We start from the raw sequence: 17,447 nt of genomic DNA on the forward strand, positions 1-17,447 counted from the left end.
CATCAGAAACTGATAATAAAAGTTAATTGTCCATCCCTAGTGAAGTTCTCCAGGAACCAATCTGCACAGTAAATGACCCAATGTCAACGCCAGCACACAACTGCCAACTAGGATGCTGGACACTGCTCCAGCCAATCATTCCGAAAGGCTGCTATATAAGGCAAGGAGGTGACTCTGAGCCTTATCAATCAGTGTGCTCTGGGCACCTGCAGGGCAGAAACAGTCACTCACACACAATGAAGGTCGCCATCCTCCTGCTTATGCTCAATCTGCTCGGTGTCTCCAGTGTGATGATGAATACAAATCTCAAAAAGAAGGTAGTAGGCCTGCATGGGATGGGGCTGTGGGGGGTGGGTGTTCTTGTCAGAGACAGACACAGGCAGAGAGACAAGAAGACACAGAGAGAGGCATGGGGGACCGTGGGGCAAGACAGACAGAGAGAAAGAGGCAGAAAGACAAAGAGGGGAAAGTTGGTATTTTCTATGTCTTGGAGTGGAGAGTGACAGAGGAGTAGTCTAATGGCTTGTTTTCTGAAAGGAAAAAAAACAGAGGGACAGAGACTAAGAGATAGAAACAGAAAGTAGAATGCTCTGGAAGTTAGCATTCTATACTTGTGAGAGTAGTAAGAGAGAGAGAGAGAGAGAGAGAGAGAGAGAGAGAGAGAGAGAGAGAGAGAAATAGTCTTAAAGATGTTTTTTGGGAATAGAGACCTAGAGAAATAAAGAGGCTAAGAGATAAAGAGAGAAAGACACAGATTAATGCTTCTGAAGGTAAGTTTTCAGTGTGTGTTTGTGTGGAGAGAGATGAGAGAGAGGGAAGAATGTTTTGGAAGTAAGTATTCTTTATGTATCTGTGGAGAATGGCAGAGAGAGAGAATGGACTAAAGAGTGGTTTTTCAGAGAGCTAGAGACAGAAACCAAAAGAGACACTGAGAGAGACATGGAAAGAGAGACAAAGAGAGAATGTCCATCAGTCTTGCACCAAGGGTGAGTTCAACTTTCTACTAAAATCTGTACACCTTCATCTCTTTGACATTTCTACTCCTGTCCCTCTTCCTATGAACAAATGGAAACCATGATGATGGATACAATAAAATAATTGAAAGAGGCTGAATTGTACTAATGTTTCTGTTTGCAGTGGCCACTATTTACTTTGGCCTGTTATCCAAAATTTAAAAGTAGGACTCACACAGATCTGCAGAAAAATCAAGATGACTCAATTCAAGCAAGAGTTCAGATTACAGACAGACACATTTCCAAGATTGACAGTAGGCCACATGACTGACAGGACTCAAGGGCCCCAAGTTATTATGTGCATCTCATCCAGGGATCCCAAAGGCAAACAAGATGGTTACTAAAGGTCCTTTTTTATTTTGATTAACAGATTAAATCATTTATTTCTCCAACTGCATGTGCCCTTTACCACAAGGCATGACTTTAATCATATATATGCCCAATATTACACAGAAGCATTAAGTGACCAGTAGGGTAAAGTTATTTGAAAAGCATGTTTTTGTCTTACTGGACATACACTCAAAACCAGATCAGTGTGTCTATTCTTCCTACCTGAATACATTGAGAATATACTTGAATGAAAACTGTTCAGACTTGATCATTGCTAGGGATTTGGGAAATCCTACACCATCTTCAGAGAGAGATATATGAGTAGCCAAATGCAGGTGGGAAGGGAGTTATTAATGGGTTCTTATGTGAAGATCACTACACAATTGTTCACAGATGGGTATGAGAGTAGCCTGACCCAGATGAGTAGGGAAGAGAAAAGATTGATATATGCAGAACTCTATACCATTATTCCAAGAGGGGTTTGTGAGTAGCCTGAAACAGGTGGGAGGGGATAAAATCATTATTAGGTTCATTGCTCAGAATATGTACAAACATAAAGAAGCTAAGCCACCTAATGCATTATTACAAGGCCAAGTCATGGTTTACCCCGTTCAAGCCAAGTCCCAGGTTACTAAACTATCCCCTACTCTCAACTGCCTTGTTTTCAAAGCCACTTTTTTTTCCAGATTGAAGGGAATTGGCAAACTGTTTACTTAGCTTCTAGTTCTGTCGAGAAGATAAAAGAAGGCTCACCCTTGAGAACCTACTTTCGTCGCATTGAATGTGGGAAGAAATGCAAGCAAATCTACCTCTATTTTTATGTCAAGTAAGATATAAAACAAAATAGAACTATCCAGATTGTGGGATGTCAGCAGAGAAACATGATGTTCTCAGTCAACATTCATGTCAGTGAACATCAACAGCACCAAATAAGGATTCTTACATCATTTTGCTCTGTATGAGTCAAAAAATCACATATGACAGCCATACTTTAATTTAGAATGAGTTTATTGAGTGTGTGACAAGCCAAAGTAAAATAATAAATATCAAAAGGTAGATGATAATTACATATAGATGGCATATAAATACATAGATAATAGATATATCAGTACATAGGTGATACATGCATATGGAAGTAGATAGATAATAATTAGATACATGATATATATACAGACATACAGATAGACAGATAGATAGATAGATGGATAGATAGATAGATAGATAGATAGATAGATAGACAGATAGATAGCAGATATATAAGTGGATAGATAATAGATAGGCAGATACATACATACATACATACATACATACATAGATATAAATAATACATAAATAGATAATAGACCCATCTATCTGGGGTGATCAAAGAAAAACACATTAAGTTGTAAAATGCATGTGGGAATCCCTATGTTCAAAACCAGCTCCTAGGGGAAGTTAAACAGAATAACACAATATCAAAAAATATACATTACGATTGTTTAATTTTCTATTTATCAGTGCTCAAAAACACTGTTGGGGAGAAGGTAAATTGTCCCAAATAATAATTTCAGTGCTTTTAAACTATCTGGATATAAGTGAAATTATCCATTGAGGATATACATCGATCTGTGATCGTGGAAGTTTTTATCAAATGTAGTTTATATTTGAAACTTTTCATTCATTAATGATTTATTTATAATATCAGTTTTCTGATACAGAATCTCTGTATATCATGCTGGCTTTGAACTCAACACAGAATAGAAAACAAACTTTTTAACCTTTTATTTATTATGTCAGAGATGTGCCTGACCCTACCTCCTGATGGCTGAGATCAAAATTATGTACCACCACATGCAGCCTAATTTTTTAAGTTTCTTTTTTATTATTATTACTTTTGAGAATGGCATTGAACTTCCTCTCCTGCATCAGTGTCCCAAGTGTTAGGATGACAAGCAATACAAAAATACTTGGCTTGATATTTAAATTTAACACACCTGAAATAATTTAAAAGTGCAACAGTTCAAAATCAATTAGGTGAACACACTAACATGTTGAGAGATAAAATTTTTATTTTTTAAATACTTTTTTAACTAAAACATACTTATTTCCTCCTTCCCTTTTCTCCCTCCAAAGCTTCTGATATACTCTCCTCCCTTGGTTTCTCTCAAATCTTATGTTCCCTTTTCTTCAATTGTTCATATACACATATGGTCTTACATATACAAATATAACATGTTCATTTCATATACTGCTATTGTATAAATATGATCTCAGGGCAATCACTTGGTATTTAAAAACCAAGTGGTTTTGGAGGAGGGAGGGCTTTTCCTCAGGAAAGACTATAAAATATCCTAAAATTCATATGGAACCAGAAAAGATCCAGGCTAGCTAAAACAATACTGATCAAAAATAACAGTGCTGAAGGGATCACCATTCCAGATACAAACAATATTTCTTAAAGCACTGAAAATGGACCCCAAGACTTTCAACAGGCATTATGGAACTACATCCCCAATCTAAACTGTTAGTTCTATCTTTTATCTTTTTGGTTGTGAGCCTAGCCTTTAATGGCTGAGCCATCTCTTCTGCCCAATTATTCCCATTTTTATAAGATAAAGACAAATCTAAACTGTGGCTGTCAGCTAATCATCACATGGACCTCTGGTAAGTGAATGTAGATCCAAATACATGGCCATTCTTGTGGCTCTACGGATCTCCTAAGAAGTCAGTGGACATCCCAATCTAAATCTCAGAAAACAACTAAAGGCTATTTAAATTCACAAGGCAATTGCTGCTACAGAATCTATAAGATCAGTGATATTTATGAAAGGAAAATTTTAAAACGTGATTACAGTGTAAATATGGAAATTAGACTATAGTGTATGGAGGATGCTGCATTGTACTCTGTATCAGGTGACCTCATACCCTATTAATCCAATGTCTACAAACATTTCTCATTTCAAATTGGGGTGGAACCTTTGGTCACTATTTTGTTTTTTTTTTTCTTTTATCAATAGTTGTTCTTTGGGTATTGGGGATTCAACTGTGGCCCAGCATGTACCACAGATCCCAGGACTCCATCCTCAGCACACAGGTGTGGCCCTATATGGCCAACATCCCAGGGCTTGGTGAGTGGAGGTGAGATCAAGTTCCAAGGTCATTCATTGGTCAGGGGTCAGGACAGGTGACAAGTGTCAAATAGAGGAACTGATTCTGTACCATCAAAGATACCTGCAAACCCCAAACAGAGTTATTGATGACATTTAAGTATGCTATTGATTATATTTAGAGATGATGTCATACAACAACGTGTGCTTATGACAGATCTACAGATGAAAATGTGGTTAGCATTAAACTGTCCTGTCATTCATGTAGAATCCAAAATCAGGACCCTGGAGCAATCCAAAATAAGACAACATCCATGCATTTGTTTTTCAGGAAAGGGACCAACTGCCAGAAGTATGAAATCATAGGAAAGAAAAGGCAAGAATTTTACCAGGCACAGTGTGAGTAGATGATTCCAGGGCAAACGCATGACACTATTTTTTTTAATTCACAATCTTAGTTGTATTTTGCATATCTGGATATCTACATTCCAGTGCAAACATCTCTACAAATTAAAAATGCAATCTTGGAGAAAGCCCCTTCAATTTCTTCCTTGTCGTTTTGGATCTAATAGCAGACTTTGTTTTGCTGTTATGGTTGTTGCTATTTGGTTTTGGTTTTGTTCTTAGGTGACATTTTAAAACATTAAACTGTGTTTGTACCAGGTACACTTCCCTCCTGTAGCTTTAGGCCTAAACTAAATCACAGACATGAGTCTGAGAATGGTTAAAAGAATCAAAAAGTGATTTGAGCATTTAAAAAAAAAGATGCAAAATAAAAACTAGGATTTTCTCATTGATTAAAATGACTCCCAGAAATTTTCAAAAACTAATCTTGTAATGCATAATTATGAACTAACTAAATTTCATAATTTTATTGGGGATAAAAATTATTTACAGTATATAAGTGTAATCGTCATGAATAGTCCTATCTTTTAAATTCAGGAGTATGACCTAAAATATGCAGAGATCCACTTATAAATAATGAATCAGTTTAATTTGTCCTAAAACAGGTGTTAAGAATCCTTTTATTATTTTGTATTCCACCATCAATAGTCGATTTAGCCCAATTCAATAAAACAGACAGACCGCACATGCCACCGACTCTAGCTCAGTTTATCAGTGAGTTTATTGGACTTAAATACAGGAGCAGACTCAACTCACATGCAGATACCTCACCAAAAATCTCACCCCCTTTTGTGTATTATGTAATTTCAGGAGACATTCTGTGAGTTTGAGGCCAGCCCGGTCTTCATAGCAAGTTTCAAACCAACCAGGGTCTCGGAACGAAAATGACTTACCACTGACATGAGAAGGAACAGTCATCATATCACTCGGGAGGGTCTTATGTCTGTCCCTTCCCCTCTTTAACAAGAAATGTTAGTAAGCCGGTGGGTGTACTGAAGTCACTTACAAGAGTATGTGTGACTCAAATATGGCTGCGTTCCTAAGGAGCCCACCCCTGAAGAGTGGGTGACTCTCCTAGAAGCTGCATCTCTGGACCTGTGTGTAAAGCTAACAGGCAGCTGGGCTAGTCAAAGACTCCTCTGTCAACAGCTGTTTGCTGTTTTCCATAACTTTGTGGAGTGGCCTACTGAAAGTTGTTCTTTTCAAAAAAACTTCCTGAGTTTCGTGGGTTATTTACTTCTTGAATCTCATGAGCTCCCAATACAGAATGTTCTGGTTTGGAGGAAATTGCTGTGGCATCTCTCTTGTTTCTCTGTCATGTGTCTAAAGAATAGGTAAAGTTAAATAACTGTACCACTAAATATAATAGGATCAATGAAAATGCATATATATATATACATATATGTGTGTTACTATATATTATATAATATTATATATTATATAATCATACAGCTTTTCTCAATATGTATATATGTAGATTATTCTACAATTAAATTTAATAGGATTCATGAAAAAGCATGCACATGTATGTATATGCATATAATCATACAGATATCCTCAGAGAGAAAAAGGATTGCAGTAATACCTTCTGTGCACCTACACATCCTGGTATCAGGAATATTGCTATCCCAAATCAATATAGGTTCTACATATTTCTAGGTAACTATGAGATACGAGATATGTTTCATATCTTTTTTTTTTTTTGAATTTTCGAGACAGGGTTTCTCCGTAGCTTTTTTGGTTCCTGTCCTGGAACTAGCTTTTGTAGACCAGGCTGGCCTCGAACTCACAGAGATCTGCCTGCCTCTGCCTCCCGAGTGCTGGGATTAAAGGCGTGTGCCACCACCGCCTGGCTTATGTTTCATATATTAAAGCAGAAGTATAAATTTGCTTTCTTAATTCCCTGTCTGTCTTGACTGGTTGCAACACATGGAGCAGAATATTATGGGCCAGAGACCTATAATCCATGTATACATTGATAAAGATGCATTGTGAATGAGCCTGGACATTCATCTTGTAATCATTATATTATTTATATGTATATTTCTTATCTATCTCAGATGAAGGAAAAATAACATTCATGGTAAAAATGGTGAATGAGAAGATATTGCTGTTTCATTATTTTAACAAGGACCATACGGGGAAAGTCACACGAGTAGCTGGAATTCTGGGTGAGTCTCACACATGGAACTCATCATCCAAGTATGTTGTTCAAGGACTTGGGTGAGTGCACATTGCTGTGTACAAAATTCAAAGTATGTTTGTACATCTGACTCTGTTCTTCATGTTGATAAACCGCTGAAACGGTGATGGACAGCTTTAACAAAAAAAACTTAGCACAACCCAAAATCCCCTGGAAAGGGTCTGAGTGGGGGATTTCCCACAGCCGACTGGCCTATGGGGGTGTCTTTATTGATTATTGACATAAGAAGGCTCCACCCGCTGGGGACAGCACCATATCCTGGCAGGGAGATGATGTTCTGTGAGCTTCAACTATCAACTGACACAACCCAGAATCCTCCAGAAAGGGTCTTAGTGAGAGATTTCTTAATCAGACCAGCCTGTAGGCATGTCTGTGTGAGTGTCTTGAATAATGATTGACACAAGCAGGGCTTTTCTTACTGTAGTCAGCATTATTTCTTAGACAGACCATCCTAAAATATATCAGGCTAGAAAAATCTGGACAAACACAAGCACATATTCTTGCATTCTTTGCTCTCTGTTTCTGACTATGGATGTAGTGTGTCAGCTCCCCCAAATTTCTCCCACTGGAATGGGCTATAACCAGGAAATTTACTGCAGAAATAAACCCTTCTCTGCCGTAAATTATTTTTGTAAAAGCATTCAGTGAGAATATTGAACAATGAAATTGAAATATTAAAAGTTTATCTGTTAAAAAATAAATACATGCTTCTTCTGTTGAGACATAGAAGATTTTAATAAAATTTCCACACATTTTTTCCAGCATTTATGAATTACACATCAACCAATCATCATGCCAAGTCTCATGTAGGTGTAGTCTGGGATTTCCATTTTCTAACAAAGCAGGAATTGAAATATTGCTTGACCACATTAAGTGGGTTTGTTGTTTGAATTCATGTCAACTGAAAATCCTGGCTTTCAGCATTATTGTTTCTACTTTACAAATCCTGACTCGCAAATCTTAATTATCACGTAGCCTGAAGTCTGATTGTACTGGATTCTGTCAGTTTCTCATAGATGCAAACCCTCTTGAGCTGACAAATTCCTAACCCTGCCATCAAAGGCACTGGAGTATATTGTATAAGACCCTCATTTCCTACCAGAATTAAACCTTTATTTCTTAATTTATTATGAAGGGATTATATTTCATGGGGGCATGTTACTCATTAGCAAAGGGTTTTTTTTATGCGTACAAGTGTCTTACCCACATTTAGGTGTACCATGTGCATTCTTGGTGCATATGATAGCCATAAGATGGCATTAGATCTGGTCGTGCAACACTATGTGTGTGCTGGGAACTGAATGTAGGTTCTTACCCATTCTTAACCACTGAGTCAAATGTCACCCCTCTAATATTTATGATGATTTCAGATCAGTTGGTTCAGCAATCTGAGAAAGCATCAAGAACCCATAAGAATGGATTCTAGAATATAAATGGAAACAATATAATGACATATAGTTATGATAGTAAAAATGCTACTGCTCAGTCATTGTTTTCTGGAATTGCTTTGGAGGCTGTGTAGGAGTTTGGTATATTGAAGTCTACATCCCCCTCAAAAAAAACTGTCGATATTACAAGAACAAGAGAACATGGCATGTTACATCCTGGGATCCACACAGTATTTTCATTTCTCAGAAGGACATAGTTTCTCATTATCAATCTAATGGAAGAAATGGGAGTAATATTGTGCTTTGGCTCCTCCAGGAGACTCAGCATTGGAAAGTATTTTATTAATGTGCTGGAGCTAATGTTGTGCCATCTTCTTCCTTATACACCATGAAATGCAGCAAAAGCCAAACAACTGACTAAGGATGAGATGACACAGTATATGGACTTTGTGGAGGAAATTGGCATTGAGGATGAGAATGTACAACGTGTCCTGGACACAGGTAAAATAGCAACCTGAGTGTGTGTGACTTTTCATGTTACATTTTATAATAAATGTTATTTTTTTAATTATCTGGGGTATTGGAAAATGGCTCTGGGGGAAAGTGCACACAAGCATGAATACCTGAATTTGGATCCCATGTAGAAAGCCAAGAACACCAGAGCTAGGAAGGGGTGAGGACAGAAGGAGTCCTGGAGCTTTCTGGCAACAAATATAACTGAAAGATCTTGTTTTAAAACTAAAAATATGTAGGATGAATAAGGAAGATGTTTAAAAGTCAGCCTCTTGCCTATATATGCATGGACTGCACACAGGTGAACTCACATGACCATGGACACACCAATGAACCATGAACATAAAAAAATTCTATATGAGGGGGTTGGAGAGATGGCTCAGAGGTTAAGATCACTAACTGCTCTTCCAGAGGTCCTGAGTTCAATCATATGGTGGCTCACAACCATCTGTAATGAGATCTGGTACCCTCTTCTGGCCTGCAGGCATACATGGAGGCCAAATGTTGTATACATGATAAATAAATCTTTAAAAAATTCTATATGTAATGAAACTTGACTCCTACTATCCTCTGTTCAGATATTCTACTCAAAACATCACTTTTCTTTCTGCACTTTCATAAAAATAGCACATATATAGTAATGATATTATTAATATTATGTTAAAATAATGTATTGCTTTAAATATTATTATATTAAATAATATATTACTTTGATAATAATATTATTATAGTAAAAATAATATCATTTTTCCATTTTCACTTTCTTGCAGACACCTGTCCAAAGAAGATCAAGACTAGGTGAGTGTTTAGCTCATTTTATATCTTGATGTCTAATTCATTTCTGTTTTTTAATAATACTTCATTTGTTGTTTAACTTTTCATATATGTATATATTTTGATCTTATCCACTCCCCCCCCACACACACAATCCCTCCAACTATCCTCAAGACCCACCAATATATGTTCTTCTATACTTTGTGGCTTTTAAAATTATTTTTTTTTCAGCAGTTAAGAGCTCTTACTGTTCTTTTTTTTTCAGTTTATTTATTTTTTTTATTGAGAAAAGGAAAAAAAAGTTTCCCCCTCCTCCCAGCCTCCCATTTCCCTCCCCCTTCTCCTACCCTCCCATTTCCCTTCCCCTCCTCCCACTCTTCTCCCCCTCCCCCCACTCCTCTCCCCCTCCCTCTCCAGTCCAACGAGCAGTCAGGGTTCCCTGCCCTGTGGAAAGTCCAAGGTCCTCCCTCCTCCGTCCATGTCTAGGAAAGTGAACATACAAACTGACTAGGCTCCCACAAAGCCCAAACATGAAGTAGGATCAAAACCCCGTGCCATTGTCCTTGGCTTCTCATCATCCCTCATTGTTCGCCAAGTTCAGAGAGTTCGGTTTTATCCAGTGCTTGAAGTTCTAGCAATAGCAATAAAACAACATAATGGGATCAAGGGGATTCGAATTGGAAAGGAAGAAGTTAAACTTTCGTTATTTGCAGATGATATGATAGTCTACATAGCGACCCCCAAAACTCCACCAAAGAACTTTTACAGCTGATAAACAGCTTTAGTAATGTGGGAGGATACAAGATCAACTCCAAAAAATCAGTCGCCCTCTTATACACAAAGGATATGGAAGCAGAGAGGGAAATCCGAGAAGCTTCACCTTTCACGATAACCACAAACAGCATAAAATATCTTGGGGTAACTCTAACCAAGAAAGTAAAAGATCTATTTGACAAGAACTTTAAGGCATTGAAGAAAGAAACTGAGGAGGATGCCAGAAAATGGAAGGACCTCCCCTGCTCTTGGATTGGGAGGATCAACATAGTAAACATGGCAATTCTACCAAAGGCAATTTATAGATTCAATGCAATCCCCATCAAGGCTTTTAAAATTATTACTATTATTATCATTATTATTATTCGCTACATAAGTCCAATTAGTGCTATTTATGAATGGGGATGAGGCCATCCCAAAAGGCATGGGCAGTGTAATGTACCAGGGGCCACACCCTTAGAGAAAAAAAAGATCCTTCCTCCCCTGAAGCCATCAAATGTCAATAGCCTCTAGTTAGGGGTGGATACTCCTGAGCCCCTCCCCACTCCACACCATTCTAGACTGTTGACTGGCTTTATCTTACCTGGGCCTTGTGCAGATGATCATGGTTGCTGTGAGCTCTCATGATTGTAACAGCCATGTCGTGTTCAGAAAACAGAATTTCACAGCTCTCCTTCCAACCCAGGTGACCACTGATGGCTGAGCATCCACTGTCGCTTATCCTCAGCACTTTGACCAGCTATGAATGAACCACTCCTCGTTGTTAAAAGTTGATGTGAGGCCAGTTTTGGAGTCATACACCTTTAATTCCAATACTTGGGAGATTAATCTCTGTGAGTTTGAGGCTAGCCTGTTCTATGTAGTGAGCTCCAAGACAGCTAGAGTCTCTGTCTAAAAATAAAAAATAAAAACAAAGTAAAAAATGGACTTGACCAAAGTTTAAGGCAGCATAAATTTATGAGTATTTTTTAAGATGATAGCTTGGAAACAGGACAGTTTATCACCACTGATCTTCCCCTTAGGCTCCATGATCTCCATTGTCTTGGGCTTTTGACAAGAACATAGCGGACAATGAGGAACACTGAGAATTCAAGAACAATTGCAGTGGGTTTTTGATCCTACTGCACGTACTGGCTTTGTGGGAGCCCAGGCAGTTTGGATGCTCACCTTACGAGACCTGGATAGAGGTGGGCAGTCCTTGGGCTTCCCACAGGTCAGGGAACCCTGATTGCTCTTCGAGCAGATGAGGGAGGGGGAATTGATCGGGGGAGGGGGAGGGAAATGGGAAGCGGTTGTGGGGACGAGGCAGAAATCCTTAATAAATAAATAAATTTAAAAAAAAAAAAGAAAATGATGGATATAATCACAATACTAGCAGAATAAAGTTTCTACAAATGCTAAAAAAAAAAAAAAAAGAATTACAATAGAAACCCACACCTACTCCTATTCTTCTCTAGACATGAGAGCTCTCCCATGGAGTTGGCAACAAATCCAATCAGAAAGTGGTTGGTTCCCCTAGGATGTCCTTTATTGCACCAGTGGGCATAAAGCTGATTTTATAGCATGCAGGGTCATCATGGTGACATCATCAATGTCTTACTGCCATATACACACCCTACAGAGTACCTCCAAGTACTGTAGAAGCCAACTCACAGAGAGAGAGTTTTCTAGTTTATTTGAGATTGATTTCTTGATGCCCTACAACCACAGCATGTAGTGTCTTCAGCAATGGTGTCTTACCATTTAGTTATGGTAAACAACCAAGAGATACAGCAATAATCAAGTTATTTTGGTGACTCCAGGACCTCCCTTTACTTATAAATGATAAGGTGGTACCCCATAACTGGAAATGAGATTTTCATTGAAAAATCCACATCGTCTGGAAACAGTACTGTGTCTTTGCAGGGTTCCTCTAATGAAACTCTCTTGTTTTATGCTACATTTTAATTAGCTTACAAACTAGTAGATTTCTGTAGTTTTGGTTGACCCACCCTACCTCTGCTCTTACCTATGGCCCAACCACATCTACATCTGCTCCTTTAACCCACGGCATGCCACCTCTAATCTTGTCTGTCACCTGTGTTTCATTTTCCATTTTAATTATACTTTACACTTTTGTAACAAGGTCATAGGTTTCCATATGATTTTTTTCCTTTTTCTCCATATGAATTTTTAATAACCCTTCATTTTAATTAAACCTTCCATCATGCCCTGATTTTGCCTTTTTACATTCTACTCTGTGATTGAACCTTCCCGCACCAGTATTCTTCTTTATACTTTCATTTTAATTGGATTTAACTATCTCTCCTCCCTTGACGGGTCTGTCCCTAATGACCTGTTTCTAATTACCTGGCTAATTAGAAGTTAAACATACAAAGTAAAAAGTACAATTCTAAAATCAACAAGTTAAATAACATACACAGTTTGTCTTTCTGAGCTTGGTTGATCTCCTTGAACATAATATTTTCCAGCTTCTTCTATTTACTTAAAAATTTCATTTTTCTCTATGGCTGAGTAATATTCCATTTTATATACTACAACACTTTCCTTATCCATTCATCAGTTGATGGACATCTAGATTAATTTCTAGCTATTGTGAACTTTACTGCAATGAGCATGGATATTCAAGGGTCTCTGTAAGAAATATTAAAGTCCTTTGGGCACGTATCTAGAAATGGTATAGCTGGGTCATATGGAAATTCTGTTTTAGGTTTTTGAATTTTTTGTTTGTTTGAGGTTCACGGTGTTTTATTTGTTTGTTTTAAGTTTTTTGTATATTGGAGACATTAATCCTCCATTAGATGTGTAGCTGGAAAAGATCTACATTACTTAGGATGACTCTGCATTTAATTGACAGCTTGCTTTGCTATAGTTTTTAATTCCACAATATTTGACTATTACTGTTCTTACTTCTTTGCCACAAAAATCCTATTTAGTGTAACATGAGGGCCTGGTGCTTGTTGGGGTTTCTGTACCGCCCCGTCCCCCAGTCATTTAGTTCCAGAGAAAATCACACAGAGGTCTCCATAAGATTATAAACTGATTGTCCCATTGGCTCAGGTTTCTTATTAGCTCTTGTAACTTATATTAACCCATTAACCTTATCTATGTTAGCCACATGGCTCAGTACCTTTTTCAGTGGGGCAGGTCACATCCTGCTTCTTTGGTGATTTGGGCAGGAGGGTGGAAGAGCTTCCTTCTTCCCAGAATACTCCTGTTCTCTTTGCTCTACCTCTACTTCCTGTCTGGTTTTCCCACCTATACTTCCTGCCTGGCCAATCAGCATTTATTAAAATATAATTGACAGAATACAGAAAATTATCCCACACCAATTCAGAGAGTTCACATCTGTGCCTATGATCAAAGTACACTTCTTGCTTTCTCCTCTATCAGTTTCAGACTACCAGGTTTTACATCACAGTTCTCGATCCATTTGGAGTTGAGTTTTTTGCAGGATGAGAGGGAAGGCTCCAGGGCCATTTCTCCACATCTTCAGATCCACTTTTCCCAGTTTGTTTATTCTTTAGCAATTCTATCTCTTTATTGAGTAATATATACTTAGTTTAGGTCATTTTCCTTCTTTCAGTGGAGACATTGACAATATCCAGAAGGTGACTAATTCTTACTAGTGTTGAAATGGAATTCTCGTCTATGGGCCCAGTGTTGGGGAATGCAAGTTCTACCTCTAGTCTTCCTCCGAGAGTCAATCTGGGACTTTGAGTGAGATTCCTGCTGTAGGGTACATGGGGTAAACCTCAAAGTGAAAGAACCTTGAAACAAGCATTATATTAGTTTAGATTCATAGAAACTATGGACTCAAATAAGTACATAACTATATAAGTTCTAAGAAATCCCAATTTAGGTCTTGATGTAAGATCATTTATCATATTAAACTTTTCCATATATAGGAAATTTCAATTAAAAATTCATGTATATTATCAAACATACAAAGTCCTGTAAAATGTTTTTGCATGATACATCTTGTCTCTTTAATATCTTGTATTTCTTGTATTTTCCACTCTCATCAAATATCATGCACTACTATCTTAAATATATTAAATAATTCTGTTCCAACCTTACAGATGACAGCATCAGGAATTTTCCAATAAATCCTTCCTGAAGCCTGAAACATCAATATGAAGATGGAGCTTCTTTTCTCTTAGAAGATCACATCTCCCTATTTACTGTATATTACAATTCCTGTCTCCATATTTTCTCTTTCATCTGTCCTTTCCTGTGTTCTAATCAGGGTTAGTGCATCTTTGAATATTTAAATAAATTTTTTCACTTGCATACACTTCTTTGAAGAAAGAAAGCTAAAGCACAATACACATAAGTATCTATTGGACTTTTTTAAAAGGAGAGGAGGGTTGGATAGATTGATTGAAGGTTAAGAGTGCTTGCTGCTCTTCCAGAGGAAATGTGTTCTATTATTAGTGCCCACATTGAGCAGCTCACAACTGTAGTTTCGGGGAACCTGGTACCCTCTTCTGGAGTCCTTGAGCACTGCACACAGATTACACACACACACACACACACACACACACACACACACACAGAGAGAGAGAGAGAGAGAAAGAGAGAGAGAGAGAGAGAGAGAGAGAGAGAGAACATAAATCTTATTCAAGTATGGATTAATAATATCAGATAATTTTGTATTAAGAACAATTTCAGGGATTAGGGTGTAGCTCATTTGTTAAAGTGTCTACCATGCAAGGGTAAAGCCCTGTGTTCAATTCTTAGAATACATGTGAAAAGCTGTATGGTGGGCCATGTCTGTAAATTCAGCACCAAGGAGGGAGGTTGAAACAGATGAATTCTCTGATGTCACCAGGAGTGAGCCTAGACTACTTAAAAAATCACAGCCCAGTGAGACACCATAACAAAAAATAAGGTGGATGTGCATTAAAGAATGAAAGATGACACCTGACTTTGTTCTTTGTCCATCGATGTTCAGATGCACACACGTGCATCCACAAGCACAGGTATTCAACTACACACACACACACACACACACACACACACACACACTCAAGAATTTCATCATTCCTGCATGTTAAAGACCCTGCTACTATTGTTTTGACTTTTAGAAAGGAAGGTAAATTATCATATTGGCTGCTAAAGGTGAACATTAAAAGGTTTGTTTGCTATTAGTTTTATATCAACTTGGCACAAGCTATAGTCACTTCAGAAGGGAGATACTCAATTGAGAAAATGTTTCCACATGGTTGGACTGTTGAAAATGTTCTGGGATATTTTTTTGGATACATGGTTAATATGGGAGGGCCCAGCTCACTGTGGAAAACACTGCTGAGCCAGCCAGTAAGCAGCACTCCTACATGGCCTCTGAATCAGATCCTGCTTCCAAGTTCCTGCCTTGACTTTCCAAGGTGATGGGCAACAAGCTGTAAGATAAAATAAACCCATTCTTCCCCAACTTGCTTTTGATCTTGGTGATGTTGAAGATCTTAGATTAAAATACATTTTTCTTCTTTTCCTTCCTCCTTTCTTTCTTTCTTTCTTTCTTTTTTGTTTGTTTGTTTTTCACGACAGAGTTTCTCTGTGTAGTCCTGGCTGTCCTGTAGCTTGCTCTGTAGATCAGGCTGGCCTTGAACTCAAAGATCCACCTGCTTCTGCTTCCCGGGTTTTGGGATTAAAAGCATGCATCACCACCACACAGCCACAAATAATTTCTTAAAAAAAAGTTGAAACCAAATGCTCAAATATCCAACTATATGGAAAATGTAATCTAGTACAGAACACCATAATAATCTGATTTTTATTTTTCTTTTTTTTAACTTTTTTTATTGAGAAAAGAGAAAAAAAAACAAATTTCCTCCTCCTCCCAGCCTCCCATTTCCCTCCCCCTCCTCCCACCCTTCTCCCGCTCCCCCCACTCCTCTACCCCTCCCTCTCCAGCCCAAAGAGCAGTCAGATTTCCCTGCCCTGTGGTAAGTCCTAGGTCCTCTCCCATCTGTGCATTTCTAGGAAGGTGAACATCCAAACTGGCTAGGCTCCCACAAAGCCAGCACATTACGTAGGTTCAAAACCCCGTGCCATTGTCCTTGGGTTCTCATCAGCCCTCATTGTTCGCCATGCTCAGAGAGTCCAGTTTTATCCCATGCTTTTTCAGTCACAGTCCAGCTGGCCTTGGTGAGCTCCCAATAGATCAGCTCCACTGTCTCAGTGGGTGGGTGCTCCCCTCGTGGTCCCGAATTCTTTGCTCATGTTCTCCCTCCTTCTGCTCCTCATCGGGACCTTGGGAGCTCAGTCCAGTGCTCCAGTGTGGGTCTCTGTCTCTGTCTCCATCCATCACCAGATGAAGGTTCTATGATGATATGCAAGATATTCGTCAGTATTGCTATAGGATAGGGTCATTTCAGGTTCCCCATCCTCAGCTGCCCAAGGAACTAACTGGGGACCTCGGCTTGGGTATCTGGGAGCCACTCTAGGTTCAAGTCTCTTGCCAACCCTAAGGTGGCTCCCATAACTAAGAACTGTGCTACCGTGCTCCCCCATCCAATCTTCCTTCATCCCAATCCTCCCCCTTTCCCAAGCTCCCCCCCATACTCCCCCTCTCCCCCCTCTCTCCCCATCACCCCTTACCCCCATCCCACCCCACCCCCAAGATCTCAATTTTCTCCCCGGCAATTTTGTCTACTTCCCATAGCCAAGAGGACAACTATATGCTTTTCCTTTGGTTCACCTTCTTACTTAGCTTCTTTGGGATCACCAAGTGTAGACTCCGTGACGCTTGTTTATGGCTAGAAACCAATTATGAGTGAGTACATCCCATGTTCATCATTTTGGCTCTGGGATACCTCACTCAGGATAGTCTTTTCTATTTCCATCCATTTGCATGCAAAATTTGAGAAGTCATTGTTTTTTAACGCAGCATAGTACTCTAATGTGTAGATATTCCACACTTTCTTCATCCATTCTTCCATTGAAGGGCATCTAG

At 38.6% G+C, this 17,447-nt stretch overlaps 1 protein-coding gene across 1 annotated transcript; it reads left to right on the plus strand.

Annotated features, from left to right (window-relative positions):
* The first annotated feature begins 204 nt into the window (after positions 1–204).
* Positions 205–14,930, plus strand: LOC121441271 (probasin-like). The gene is made up of 7 exons (XM_041642412.1): positions 205–317; positions 2,030–2,169; positions 4,761–4,828; positions 6,895–7,005; positions 8,825–8,926; positions 9,709–9,736; positions 14,569–14,930. Exons 1-7 carry the CDS (start codon positions 237–239, stop codon positions 14,570–14,572), a joined length of 534 nt encoding a protein of 177 aa, XP_041498346.1. The 5' UTR covers positions 205–236; the 3' UTR covers positions 14,573–14,930.
* The last annotated feature ends 2,517 nt before the right edge of the window (positions 14,931–17,447 follow it).

The sequence above is a fragment of the Microtus oregoni genome, unplaced genomic scaffold (assembly GCF_018167655.1).
Source record: "Microtus oregoni isolate MIOR12 unplaced genomic scaffold, Mior012 000074F_007, whole genome shotgun sequence".
Classification (NCBI taxonomy): Eukaryota; Metazoa; Chordata; class Mammalia; order Rodentia; family Cricetidae; genus Microtus; species Microtus oregoni.

Excerpts from the sequence above, each read along its gene's own strand:
- LOC121441271 (XM_041642412.1), top strand. The coding sequence starts at position 237 with ATGAAGGTCGCCATCCTCCTGCTTATGCTCAATCTGCTCGGTGTCTCC. Across the intron at positions 2,170-4,760 it reads TACCTCTATTTTTATGTCAA|GAAAGGGACCAACTGCCAGA; the intron begins GTAAGATATAAA and ends TTTGTTTTTCAG. Across the intron at positions 7,006-8,824 it reads ACGAGTAGCTGGAATTCTGG|CAAAAGCCAAACAACTGACT; the intron begins GTGAGTCTCACA and ends CATGAAATGCAG.